The following is a 14,483-nucleotide window of genomic DNA, read 5'->3' as shown; positions in this document are numbered from 1 at the left end:
ATTCTTTATAGGGAAAAGGACATGCCTCAACTTTAGGCGACTAGAAAGGACCTTTGCTGAATCCCACTATGCTATTTTGGGGTCAGGGTCCCGAGAGAACAGTCTTTAACCATGGTTATACCACAGTAGCTCCTTTTACAATAGAGGAAAATTGTGAAGGAAGCAGGCAACCTTAGCCTGCAAATGGGTCTGAATTCAAGCCGAGGAAAAAATAGGTCATAATCCTGCACTTACCAATGTTCCATAGGTCTGGCCAGGTGGCAGCCACAACCCACTCGGGAAATGGAAACTCCTCAAGGGGCTCACACCGAATGGTGTGAAGCAAATGAAGGTGAGGATCAAAGCTGGTGACTGAAAGCTACAGAGATCTCTTCTCTGGATCCTGGAGAGGGAGTTTTTATTCTGAGGTCAAAATAAAGTTGTTCATAGTTTTTAAAAGCTTGATGACCCAGGACACTCCTGGCATCACCACTGACGAAGGTGTTTACATTTGAAGCATGGAAAGCCACTGTTGCTTCCCTCATGGAGCCTGCACATGTCCAGGACGAAGTATTTAAGAGAAGGATTCCTAATTCAAATTTGGTTTGCAATTTGAAAAAATTATCAGGAACAAGAACTAATAGCTGAGTCTTACAGTTAGGGGAAATGGAAGAGTATTCTCATTTGGTTGCAAGATAAAAATTTAAGGTGTATGCAAACAAATGATTTTTGCCCTATGAAACAAAGAATATATTCTAATAGAATGAGTTAAATTTACCTTCAGACATATATATGTATATATATATATATATATATGTATATATATATATGCCAATTTAGGAGATACATAACAGAAGGCAAAATGTTTTTAGGAGTAAAATGAAGTAACATGTAAAATATTAAACTTGATATATTTGTAGCTTAGTTAAAAATATGAAATATCCATCAGATTATCATCTACCTAAGAGATAGCTAAAACCAGATGCCAATAGATTAAAGGGAAGGACCCCCATCCCCAAGCTGACACTATGAGAAGCATAGAATATTTACTTTTGAGAATAAAAGTCAACATGCTGAACCCTGCTTCTAACCTTAATTCCAAGGTAGTAAATGGAACTGAATGAGTCTTCTGCCCTTCTTTAAAGAAACACTTCTGGTGTTTCTGAAGAAACAATGAATAAACACATGCTGGCGGGTGGCTGGGTGGGAAATCTTTTGAGTTTTATGAGAAAGAGATTTGCATTTGTAATCCTTAATGTGTTTCATGTAGCTTAATTAAAGAGGTCCTAAAAGTACAAAAATCTAAATCAAGTCCCTATATGTGACTGAGGGATTTCAGAGAATCACATTTGTGGAATGTCAATCATATTGTTTCTGTATGTCACCAAAAAGAGAAACACAAACTCCAGGGTTATAATTTGGAAGATGTATGACAGTTGGAGGGGGTAGAGGAGAGACGAGAGGGAGACTGGAATTGATTACATTAACACAAATTAGATAATGTAATATAACAGCCATTCACAAACAGAGACAGACTTCTGAAAAATAAACCACCCGACTATGCCCAACCACATCAAGACTGAGAACAATCAAGAGAGTGACAACAGAATAAAGAATCCTCCTGAGGTCCGGAGTGTGCTAACTAGGAATACCACTAGCTGGTTCCAGAGCTTTATGAACACAACTCCAGGACTGTCAGTCACTAAAGAAAAAATTTATTTCAAAAGATCTTATTTTTATATAAATTTTATTTGTAGATCATAAAACTAGATACATTAGCCAAACCTGCTTAAAAGTAGGAACAACATGGCCATAGGGAAGTTAAAAAAGCAAAATTAGCATTTGAAAATCTTTAAAGTTTTTTAAAATGACTGCATGCCTTTGTGTTAACAAGTGGAAAAGTGCTTTTCATGCTAATGATTTTCCTTAATTGCTGAAAACCAGGCATGTATTCTTATGTAATCATAGTGGAGCAAGAGTCCCCCAAATAAAGCAAGGTGAATAATGTTCCAAAGAACAATCAGAGTAAGCAAGGCAAATAATGATGAAGACAGGAACAAGACTGGTCTTATTCAGTTCAAACGAATAAAATGAACACTCAAATTAAATGCACGGAAATTTATTTTTTGCTGGTTTTGACAGATGATCCCTTAACATGGAGATTTCCCTCAATAGCCCTTGGTCGTCTTTGGCTTTCCATGGATGGTCTTTGGTGAGGTCTCTCCCTGGGTAATACAGATATATGTAGAAAAACAGATGTGTTAATATATATCCCTGAAATGGTGCCCTATTTTGTAAATCAATAGAAGTATCATAGAACCCACTATGACATCATTATCTTTTAACAGTTTCAAATTTTCAAATAATTAGCTTCAAAAATTCGGACTTCTTTTTCACTTGACATTAAATCAAAAGCGGCAGCTGCTGTTTTAAAAGCATACACGGATACCTTACCAGCCATGTAATACCTTAAGTACCTTTCTATCCCTGCTCTTTTTCTTTTGGTCTTGGAGAGGGTCACTAGGAGGATTTCAGTTTTACACTTCATCCAGAAAGTCAGAACCTTCTGCTGGTGTTCCAGAATGTCCAACTTAGCAATAGGGTGTTCATGTAAACATCCCTATTTTAAAAGATTGGTGACCTCACTGGCACAGAGCTTCCTCCAACCTCAATCTCCACCCACCCCAACTTAGGAGAATCTCCCTGAATCTTGGTGGCCAAAAAAACCCTCTCCTGTCAGCTGGGGGCCAGCCTTCTGGTGACAGAGCCTGCCTTTATTTACTAGGAAGAAAACTAAGGCCTGAAATATTTGTTTAAAAAGGTGCTAGCAAGGAGACACTCTGCCAACCAATGAAGGCTTCTCTTTACTTTGCAGCCTTCTCTGCCTGGTCCAACGATGGATGTTTGAAGCCTTCCACCTTCTGCAGCATTTCTCCCAACTTCTACAGCCTAAAACAGATTTCCGTGTAAGGCTTTGGATGGCTTCCCAGAGTCTGGAGCGTAAATTCACACGGACTAGGATGCTCTTTCCTTTCTTTTTTATTTTAAAACTAAGTCAAAGTGTAAAAATAGGTAAAAAATCGGTAAAAATAAGAGATACTCAAAATATAGTATAAAATGGGACACCACACCTATGTTTCCTTTTTCATCTTGAACTCAAACTAATTCCAAAGTCATTTAAAAAAAAATTAGAATCAGATACTTAAAACTTTCCCTCTTCCTTCTCCCCATCCCTTCTCCATTGAGGAAGTTTTTTCCTCCATCCTACACTGTGAAAGAAGAGTATGCAGATGCCAATCCAAAGGTATTCCAGGAGCTCAGCAACTACCTGAGGGGAGTTATTTTTCATCAGCAGCTCTGTCTTCTGTCTACATTCTAAAGCACAAAATAGCATGCGTTCTCTTTCATTCCATTGGGACAGTCAGTCAAGAAATGTTTATTAAGGATCTACTCTGGGCCAGGCACAACTCATAGGATCTCATTCCAAGCCTCCGATGGTAGTTATTCACACACGTGTGCACACAGACACATCACCCAAGCCCTCTACTTAAAGAATCATGGGGGAAATCATTGGTTACCTTTGGGAAATGTTGTCGTAGTTGACAAAACTGTCAGAGTGACCGTTCCTCAATCTGGAGCCTTCTAGGTTTTTCTTTCCAGATTGAATCAACTTCAGAATCTGGTTCTGCCATTCCTCATTGAAGTCTCGGGCATCAGCTTCACCAGACACACAAAGGACACTGACTGTTAGGCCTTGTCCTAACTTCTGACCCCACAGTTGACTCCAATTGTCCACTGGGAGTCCTCCTTCTTGCCACTATGCCCTCATTAAGATGTTTACCCACTTCCTTCAATAGCCATTTTATGACTTAACTGTGTTGGGAAAATGTGCCTGGCATCCACCAGCCAAAAATCATTCTTCTTTAATTATTTCTCTTTACCAGAAATGGCATTTTCTAGACTCCAATAATTTTCTTGACTTAAATGTTTCTGATTCAATTCTACAAAGAGAAAGCACCAAGTACTGACTGTTCTGAAATTTAACTGTTAATAATGAATAGATATGACAAATCTAGAAATAGAAAAGAAATTTTGTGCATTATTTTGAAATGCTACCAACTTATGCTTCTACTTTCATTAAGAACTAACATTAAAGAGAATTCTGGAAAGATGGTGGAATAAGTGGGCAGACTTAAGGCTTTACAAATTTTCTCTACAAACAAAGGATGGAAAATCACCTCAAAATGATTGTAGAGCAGCAGAAATGACCAAAAGTCTGAGTAAAGATCAAAGCTGGAAAAGAGGATCTAGGAAAAAGGCTTGATTTCCAAGGGCAGAGAGATTTGGCCTGAGTGAAGTGCAAACACCTCCAGTCCCACTCAGTGGAATCAACACACAGCCCTGGGGGATTTGGTTGGGAGGCAGGAGCTTTCCCCTTTAGGAGTATCCAACTGGAAAGCTGAACAGCTGGGATGACCAAGAGAAGGAGACAGCATAAGCCTGGGGAGAGCAGAGCAGTAGCAGGGAGGTAGGAACCCACTGGCTGGGAGCACTTAGAGGAAAGCAGCATCCCTGGTTTCAGTGCCAGGGCAGGAGGCATACCTGGCCCCCACTGTGAGGGACCACAAGAAACAAAAGTGCTTGTAAATTTGTCAGCAGCTTGGTTGGGGTCCCCTGGATGTGGGCCTGGGGTGGGAGAGAAGTCCCCAAGATTGGTCCCCTTACAGAGCTCAGAAAAGAATAGAAAGAGGGACTAAAACATGGTGTATCATTCCTTATATCTTGAGACTAGAACTTAATTATAATAGCTGGTAAAAATAAAAGAAAACAAAATAAAAATAAAAAATGAGTAAGCCAAGGAGAAAGAATACAACCATAGCTATTGGAGGATAGAGGAAGAGGATAGAGGATAGAGAAAATGTGGGTTTGTAATCAGAGGAAGATAGTGGAGCTACTAAGTAAGTCCCCTCTTTTTAAGTGAGAATCATCAAATGGTCACAAGGCCAAAAGAACTCTTGGAAGAACTTAAAAAGAACTTGAAAAATCAAACAAGAGCAATCCGAGAAAAATCAAGATTATGAAAAGAAAGTCAACCAAGTGGAAAAAGAAAACCCAAAACTTAAAAAGTCAAATCCTTGAAAACTAGAATTAGGCAAGGGGAAATTAATGCTAATGCTAATGAAACAAAATCAAAAGGATGAGAAAATAGAAGTATCAGATTTATAGGACAGATCAAGGTTAGAAGATATTTTTAGTCAGACCACCTGAAAGTTATGATAAAAAATAATCTTGATAAAATATTATAAGGAGAATTGCTCTGGAATTTAACAAGGTAAAGAAAAAATAGGAAAAATCCACTGAAGATCAGATATTCCAGGAGAAAAACTGACAGCAATAACAAAGTCAAGTTTCAAATCTTTCAGGAGTGATTCTGAAAAATAAAACCATAGGGGGAAATAAAAAGGAGCAATGATTTCATACAAAGGAGGCATGAGAAGAAGTTGATACAGAGGAAGCAAGTGGGGGGAGGGGGAGTTGTGCTAGAACTTGATGCTCATGGGAAATGAGTTAGAGGGAACAACATCTAATCTGGAGTAGAACTAAGAGACTAGGGACTAAGGGACTGGGACAAGGGAGGGACTATTAGAATTAGGACAGGGAGGACAGAAAGAAGGGGCTGGAGGGCAAGAGAGCAGGTAGAAGTCAATCAAGAGGAGTGAGGAGGGATAATGTCAATAGGGTGAGAAGGATGACACGTAATTACAGTTTAGAAGGGTAATGGAATAATTTACCCATAAAATGGAAATGGATAGCAGAATGGATTAAAAATTTGAATTCAACAATATGTTGCTTCCAGGAAACACAAGAAAAATGAAGGTTACACTCAGAGGTAACATAAAGGGCTGGAGAAGAATTTATTATACAAAAAACTGGTAGTAATCATGATCTCAAAGTTAAAGCTAATTAAAAATGAAAAATAGGGAAACTGACCAATGTGTCACCAATATTATTCAATATTATTTAGGTCTCATTTCTCAAATGTATAAAGAACTTTGTCAAATTTATAAGAATGTGGACGATATCTCAACTGATAAGAGGCCAAGGGATATGACAGTTTTTTGATGAAGAATCAAAACAATATACAATTATATGAAAAAATACTCTAAATTATTATTGATTAGAGATGCAAATTAAGACATCTCAAAGATACCATCTTACACCCAAGAAATGTGGCTAAAATGATAGATACCCTTCAACTGGGAAATGGCTAAACAAACTGTCTGTATATGAATGTGATGGAATACTACTGTGACACAATAAATGACGAATTGGCTGATTCAGAAAAACAAGGAAAGATTTAGACTTATGAAGAAAAATGCTCTCTACCTGCAGAGAAAGAACTTACAGAAATATGCACTGGATGGTCTTTTATAGACTGTGTGTGTGTGTGTGTGTGTGTGTGTGTGTGTGTGTGTGTGTGTGTATAAATGTGTATGTATTTAAAATGTGCATGTATTTAAAATGTGTACGTATGTATGTTTATACAGATGCATGTATTTGTGTGTACACATACATATATATACATATACATACATAGATATTTATATATATATTTGCATTTGATTACAGCCTTGGGGAGGGCAATAAAGTTAAGAAGTACCCAGTGAAAAACAAAATCCAGGACACATATGTGGAGCATTTATTACATAAGTTTTCTTGAAATGGAAATTTATTGTTTTATATTGAATCTTCTTACGTTCTGCTGTGTACATGAAAAGTTTTTTCATTTTTCATTTTGTATTTAAGCTTATAATAAATTTTTTTAAAAGTAATGACAATTTCTCCCTCCCTCAGTGTGTATGGAAAACTATAAAATTTAAAGCATCATCTCAATGTGATGTGGATGTGAAGGATGCCATTTCTCCAGTCTAAAAGAAGTCACTCTTGGTGCTATAGCACCATATGGGCACAGCCCATATTCTGACCCACACACAGTGGGTCTGCTGGCTTGGTCTGTCTGTCCCCAAGGGCAGATTTAGAACTGACTCTGATACACTCAAGAGGCATTGGTAACAATTAGAATACACCATCATACCCAGTGAGACAATGATCCTTTTGTTTGGAGGCCAGTCCTTATCATGGGTGACTGCAGGTTTGGGTCACTTACCTTCACGTATATTGATAAACTCTTGGTTCAACTCCTGATCGCCAGTTTTGCTGTTTTTTGACTTTTTTATAACATGAGCTCGGTCATAAATATGATGACCCACAGCCATCTTCTCGATTCCACTGTCAGAATCTTTTAGTGATTTCCTGGTTTCCTTAATCTAAATAAGAGAAAATCACAAATCAAAGCCCATTTTATCAATGACCTAAGTTACATTCTTCTTGTCAGCAGATGAGGTGAGAGGTTCCCATTCATAAGATCATAGATTCAGACCCTTTCCACTGCCTGACTTCAAACCTCTTATTTTAGGGAAGAGTGGGGAGGCAGACTTCACACAGGTCATAGGTCATGGATTAGAGAGGAAGGGATCCTTGAGCCCCAGATGATGCGGCCTGCCTAGTTACTCAGAAGTTGTAGAATCAGGATTGGAACCCATGGACTATATGTTCCTTTACCCGCAGCACATTTCACACGAATCAATCTTATGTTTTATCCATGAAATCTTTTCACTTCCAGACCTTGGCTCAGCTTTCACCTCTGGGGCTTTCTCAGGGACATGGCAAGGGAAGGCAGCAGGGGCTGTCCTAGTGCTAAGAACAAGCAGGGTGTGAATGGTAGAAATACATTCACCTACATTTATAATGTGGACAAAAGGCTTGAAATGGCAAATCTTCATAATTTGACAAAAATACCAAGTGTCAGAAACCTGCCACAAGAAACCTGCCACAAGAGTCACATAGTGTCTTGGCCAGAGCAGACTCCCTATACAGGGTGAGCTAGGTTCAAGTCCTGCTTCTGAGACCCTGACAGGAGAATGTTTCCTTCTTGGGGATCCCTGCCCTCCTTGCACCATGAAGTTCCCTAGCCCCCAAGCCAGGATTCACACTTTTGTCTCCAGATCTGACCTGTACCCTGGACTACAAGGCCAAGCTCCAAATGAGGGTCACTAAGGCATGATGATACCAGTTAATAGCTAATATGAGCACTCCACAAACACCATTGTTCTCACTGGGATTTCATGACAACTCTGTGAGATAGGGACCTGTTGCTATTTTATAGAGGAGGAAACTGAGGCTCCAGAAAGCAATCAAGTGTTCATGGCCATAAAACTCATGTCAGAGATGAGATGGAAACCCAGGTCTTTTTGGTCCAAGGCCAAGGATGGCCCCTAGGAGGTCAGGAGGCCTTTGAAGGAGGCCTGGAAGCAGTGAGGGTAGGGCTGCAGGAGCGTAGGAGACCAGGACATCCCTGCCAGTGACTCTGACAGGCACAGGGAAAATTGCACTGCATCATGACTGATGAGAGAAGTGTCCACTAACCAACTTGGAAACGTCATCTCACACCTATCAGACTGGCTACAGTGATACAAGGGGAAATGACTGGTGGTGGAAGAGACACTAGTGCCCTGGTGGTGGAGTGTTGACCCCCCACCCCCTTCTGCTGAGCCATCTGAAATGAGGTCCAAAGAACTACCAAATGGCATGGCCCCTTGGACCCAAAGTGATTAGGGGGAAAACAGGAAAAGAACCTCTAATTCTAAAATGTTGAGAGCAGCTCTCTTTGTGGTGGCCAAGACCTGGAAATGGAGGGAAATGACCACCAACAGGGGTACGGTTAAACAATCTGTGGTGGAGGACTGTGATGGAATACTGCTGTGCTCTAAGAAATGAGGAGCTGGTGCCATTTTAGAAAAAACATAGACCTTCATGAGACTGTCAAAAGAGAAGTGAACAGAACCAGGAGAACTTTGTGCACAGTAACAATATTGTTTGAGGAATAATTGTGAACAGTCAGGTTATTCTGATTCCTATAAATATTTAAATCAACTAAAAAGAATCTATGAAGGAAGATGCTATCCACCTTCAGAAAAAAGAACTGATAAATACAAGTACCCATAGTATAAGTTTTATATATATTTATAAGTCTGAGTCAAATGGTAAAATTCTCTAGAGTGGGGTCAGGAAGAAGGGAAGGTGAAGGTAACAACTGGAAACTTTGAATGTAACCAAAAAAATTAAATTAAAAAAGATAGGAAGGCCCTATACAAAAATAAAGTGATCTCAAAATGTCCACCATTAATAAAGATGGTAGAAGGGAATAGAGAGATTGCTCCTGGAGACCCAGAGGCAGCCTACTTGAGGTAATCTTAACAGTTTTCCTTCTCAATGAAAGACTAAGAAAAGTCTCATTGGCCTCCTCTTGATGAGGACTTCAGTGTAGGACTCAGAAATCAATTTGATTTGGGTGAAGCCAAAGCTCTGGTTCTAAGGAAACAGAAGAGCTCAAAATCAAAATGTAAACAGAGGCAGAGCAGAGCACCAGGAAATTGAATTGAATTCTTTCTAGTTTTGGGCCCAGAACCTCCCAAGAAGAAGAACACTTCACATTTCAAGGAAATGACATTTTATCACAGAACAGCTGCCTCTCTCACTATATCAAGCAAAAGGCTAAGAGTAGGAAAGGTAGGGTGGGAATGATTAAGGCAAAGGCCTAGAGAGCTAACTCTAATCCTCCCTTTGGTTTTCTGATAGTAGAAGCAGGCTTGATTAAACCAAATACTGGGCTGGGGGAAGGTTCCTTTAGAGAGCGACCCTGGTGAGGAGGGTATTGAGGAAAAAAGAGTTATGGAAAAAAACTCCATTACAAACTTAATTTTAAAAAAGGAAACTTTTTAAAAGGTCCTAAGATAGCTGTAAAGTTGTTTCAAAATACTCACCCCTCCAGGAGCTCTTCTTGTCTGAGAAGAAGCTTGAAAAACCTTTGGAGGCTCATTACCTACTTTGGAGAATGTCATAATAGAAGAAGAACAATAGGAATGTCCATCTCGCTCGACTGACATATCACTCTATGGAGAGAAATACAAAAAAGACGAGGGTCAGAAAAAACACCCTTCATATTTGTGAGTCACTGTAACATGAGAAAAAATTCAATAAATGACATGAAGTTAGATAGAAAGTCGCTGAGGAACATTCTATAATCCTTGTGGTGGAACAATTCTAAGGAGGAATACCAACTACCCCTGCTCCCACCCTTGCTTAAGTATTGATTAACCCTATTAGATAGTAATATACAGCAACAATACACCAGAGCAGCCCAGGTGCCAAGCTGTGGGAGTCTCTGATCTGAGCTCCACCCCCCCCCCCCGCCCGGAGACTCCCAATTTAAACCAGGACCTCTAAAAGTTCTAGTCTACTCAGGAGAAGTCCAAGTTTTGCTTTGGTCCAGGATGCCTCCAATCCTCTAGATCAGAAGAGAATCCCTGTGAGAAACCATGAAGCGGGACTGGGCCATACGTTCCTAGGACAACAATGGGTCCATGAGGTTTCCCTCATAATTTGAGTGAGGAATGGGGATGCCCTAGGGCATGTAGTTGCTGCCTGGTGCAACCATTTTGGCCCCTGGATGTCTCTTCATAAGGTGGGCCATTGACCTAAGGGTAGATCCCCACACTTAGCCATTTCATCCCACTGGCAGCAGCAATCATATAGTTTTGACAAGAGGGACTAAGAGAACAAAATTGACCCAAACTAAATGAATTGACTAACGCCCCATTTCCCAAAACATATGTCGCCCACCCTCCTGGAAAGCCGTCCCCTCTAGATCATAACACATAAGAGAAGAAGCCGATCAGTCAGTCCAACGGTGTACACTGTGTTCTGTGCCTATAGCTCCCACCACCTTGAAGCCATTATCACAATAAAGGACCGATCAATTTTAATACTTACAAAGCGTCTTTGTAAATCCTGCATATTTTGCCGCATATTTGACATCATTCTGTCCATTGCCTGAAAAGGGCTGACATCTGTATTCTACAGGATATTAGGAAGCGAGTTATTAACCAGGAGAATAACAAGAGAAACAAATCAACACCCCCCCAAGCAAGTCAAAGAAAACTCAGCGGGTTCATGCTGTCAAGGCCCATGCACATAGGTCAAGCAGCTCAACTGGAATGATGCCCACAATCAGAGTAACACTCCAAAAAGAAAGATCAATTCAATTCTCAATGAGGGGACAAGTTTAGAAGTAATTGTCAATCCATTTTTTTTTTATAAAGCAACCCTTCACTCCAGGTGCCCCCTGCACTTGGGGCCCTCTCCAGGGGCAGGGTGGATCTCGCAGGGCTTCTTAGCCACTTTTCTTCTCCTTTGGTCTGATTAGACCCTCCAGCTGCCCAGGGCAAGGCCTCCATCCGCTGCCCTTGGGGGTCTCTGTGACGACCCCTCCGGATCCCTCATCATTTTAGCAGGCCTCGCCCTCTCTCCTTCCAGCCTGAGGACCCAGTCTGGGGGTTGCAGGGGAGATGCTGGGCCTACTCTTCACATTCTCATCCCCAGCATTCTCTGCTCCTGGCTCCTCTCAGCCCAGGCCAGCCAAGGGCCCACCTGCCTTGCCCCGCTGCAGCATCTTGCAGCTCCCCTTGCCTTCCTCCACATGACAACTTGGGTGATCATGCCCTCTTCTTTTAGCCTGCCAGGTTGGCCTTTTGTCCATAGCAGGCCATAAGCCCCTAAAAGGCTGGGATTGACCACTCAATTTCTCTATAACAGCAGCTGCCCCTGCTGCGGTCACAGGTGGTCTCACACAAACCATAGCCTTTTCCGTTGCCTGGGCTCCTGCCATGCCCCAATCTAGGGCACGGCTCCCATCACCACGGATGAACGAGGCCTCCATAGAAAGCACATTCCTGACACTGTCTGCTGACACCAATGGACAGCATCCATGCTCACGTCACAAACACCCATGCAACACACACATACAATACACTCAGACTAAACACACGAGACATACACAGATGCTTTCATACTCATACCACAAACATACACATCATGGACAGCCACATATCCCTTATACCATATGCATACTCTCGTACATCTATACCATACACACATCTTACAATACAACACAGACACATACACACACACACACACACACACACACACACGATATACAATTATGCTTTCACACTACACCCCTACCACACATTGCAGACTACACACAAACTCACATACACATCTACATCACACTCCTCCCTACATCACATAGAACAGACACACATGATCTCACATATACATCTACACTATATTCCACACATATACTTAGACCCCCCCACACTAGAATACAAATATGCTTTCATATCACACTACAGACATACCCACATATCGCAGACACATACAAATTCTCACATACCTACTACTCTACACACCACACACCCTCCCTCCCCAACACAGAGGAGGAAGCTTGGTGACAGGTCACACCATCAGGACCTCTGCCTTTGGAGGGCCAGCCCATTGAACCAGCCATCCACTATCTGATCTTGCAGGCCCCGGCAGAACAGAACCAGTTATGCTCTTCCCCAGCCCCTCAATACCTGGAGGAAGCATGCAGACTTGTGAAGAGGTGGAACTTACTCCTGTTTCAAGGCAATTTTATATAATTTATATAATAATGACTCAGTCAGAAAGAATCCAACAAAAAAAGGATAAATGCATTACTGATATTGCCTGCAAAAATCAAAGCCACCAAGAACACCCTTAGCTGAGCATTGTGATCACTGACAGGAAGGGGGTTGAGCCTTAAGCCCCACTGCTCTCTGCCCAGAGAGCTCTCCAGTAGAGACTCAGGTTGGACAAGTCATGAGAGTGGGTTCAGGTAACTATCAGAAGGGTTGTCGGGGGGAAAAAGGGGAGTAGGGTTCTGAAAGAAAGCTAGAGAGGCGAGGTAGACTGAGGAGGATGGATCCAAAGACTCCAGAGGGATCAGAGTTTTTCTAATTCAACACCCTCAATTTACAAATAAGGAAACTGAGGGTCAGCAAAGTTCAATTAGGGAAAGAGGTTAGAAGCTGCAAGAAGGTATACTTTATCCTGACATGAAGAAAAAACTTGCTCCTGAGAAGTCATCCTGAAGAGGAAAAGGCTCCCTTCCCTGAAGACTCTCCTAGAGGCTGGAGGACCACTCTCAGTGGGGCTGAGGGAAGGCACAGCTCCATGCTGACCCGGGGCGGGGAGCTCCCTTGTCCACCACTTCAGCATGGAAGGCACAAGTCTAGTCTCTGAACAAACTTCTCTATCTTGCCAAATTCTTCAAAGATTCATAAAGCTTTAGTGACTATTTGACAGCCAATGATAACTTTATAGTTTAGTGGCACCTTCTTGTTTTTCAGTCTTTGAAAGTTATTTCCAAAAGGTAGGGATGCTATGGCCTACATCTGAATATCTGCAAATGAGATGGACGTAAAATGAAACATCACCAGGGGATGCACGAGGAAGTGGAGGGAAGCAGGCCATTCTCCGGGGGTTGGGAGAGGGAGAGGAGGGGATGGCAAGTTAGGGCTGGCTCCCCAGAACTACTGAGTGGAGACACCTGGACTGATGCCATGTACCTTGGCCTCTCTCCCCGGTTCCTCTGGGCACACTTTCTCACTCAATCTATCAAGTGCAATCTTGAGGCCTTTCCTGGTCATTCATACATCCCTTCCTGCTACTTTGCAACATGGCACCTTCCAATTCAACCTGCTCTCTTGAAGGTTATCCAGTGATCTGACTGCCAAAATTCAACAGCCTTTGTTCAGAGAATTGAAACATGCCAGGGTTTGAAAGAACCTTATCAATTAATTAGTCCAAAATCCTCTTAGTTTCATATTTAACTGGAACCTAGGAATTTAACCAAGACCTAGAGAGGGAGATTTCTTGACCATGGTCACCAAACTAGAATGTAGCAAAACCAGAATCTGACCCCAAGACTTCTTACAACAGTATTAATTTTTTTATCCTCTTCTAACTGAGCAGTTCTTAGGTCCAGTCTGTTGAAAGCCAGTATCTTCATAAAATAAAATCATAAAATAAAATAAAAATCAAATCCTGCTGTGCTCATTATAAGACCCTGGGCACATCATCTAACTTGTCTGCCTCAGTTCCCTAAAGCAAGAGGCTTGGACTTGCTAGTTTCTGAGGTCTACAGTCATGGCCTCAAAAGTTCCTTTCAACTCTAAATCTTTGGCTCAGTGAGCCCCTAGCAATGAGAGGCACGGTTGACTCTTGCCCTTCCCTTTGGATGCTATCACCCCTACTGGTCCTAACTCCTCCCCTCTCCTCTACTGGCCTCCATCCCCACCCCTTCCATCTCCCAAATATACAGGTTGCTCAGAGTTCTGCTCTTAGATCTCTTCTGGTCAATTTTTGTGGATGACTCCAAATCTATCTCCTTGGTTACTGGATCTCTCCAAAATCCCAATCCCATGGTTCAAATTTCCTGCTGAATTATCAATTAATATTGCTGGAACCTCAAACCCCATTTGTCCCAAATCAGACATTATCTTCTTCCACAATCCAACCAC

General features: G+C 41.6%; 1 protein-coding gene across 4 annotated transcripts in view; it reads right to left on the bottom strand.

Annotated features, from left to right (window-relative positions):
- Positions 1–2,082: 2,082 nt before the first annotated feature.
- Positions 2,083–14,483, bottom strand: part of MLF1 (myeloid leukemia factor 1) — a 57,870-nt gene continuing 45,469 nt past the window's right edge. For 2 of the 4 annotated variants that reach the window (XM_074190822.1, XM_074190823.1), the window contains 5 exons: positions 10,873–10,956; positions 9,864–9,992; positions 7,148–7,307; positions 3,558–3,696; positions 2,083–2,204 (listed from right to left, as the gene is read on the bottom strand). In XM_074190822.1, coding sequence (XP_074046923.1) covers positions 2,099–2,204; positions 3,558–3,696; positions 7,148–7,307; positions 9,864–9,992; positions 10,873–10,956 — 618 coding nt within the window. In that variant the 3' untranslated portion in view covers positions 2,083–2,098. Of the gene's footprint in view, positions 2,205–2,827; positions 2,929–3,557; positions 3,697–7,147; positions 7,308–9,863; positions 9,993–10,872; positions 10,957–14,483 lie in introns of all 4 variants that reach the window. The other 2 variants (XM_074190825.1, XM_074190824.1) reach the window with 2 other exon arrangements.

Source organism: Macrotis lagotis, chromosome 6 (genome assembly GCF_037893015.1).
Source record: "Macrotis lagotis isolate mMagLag1 chromosome 6, bilby.v1.9.chrom.fasta, whole genome shotgun sequence".
Classification (NCBI taxonomy): domain Eukaryota; kingdom Metazoa; phylum Chordata; class Mammalia; order Peramelemorphia; family Peramelidae; genus Macrotis; species Macrotis lagotis.
This window is presented reverse-complemented; position numbering and strand designations above follow the sequence as displayed.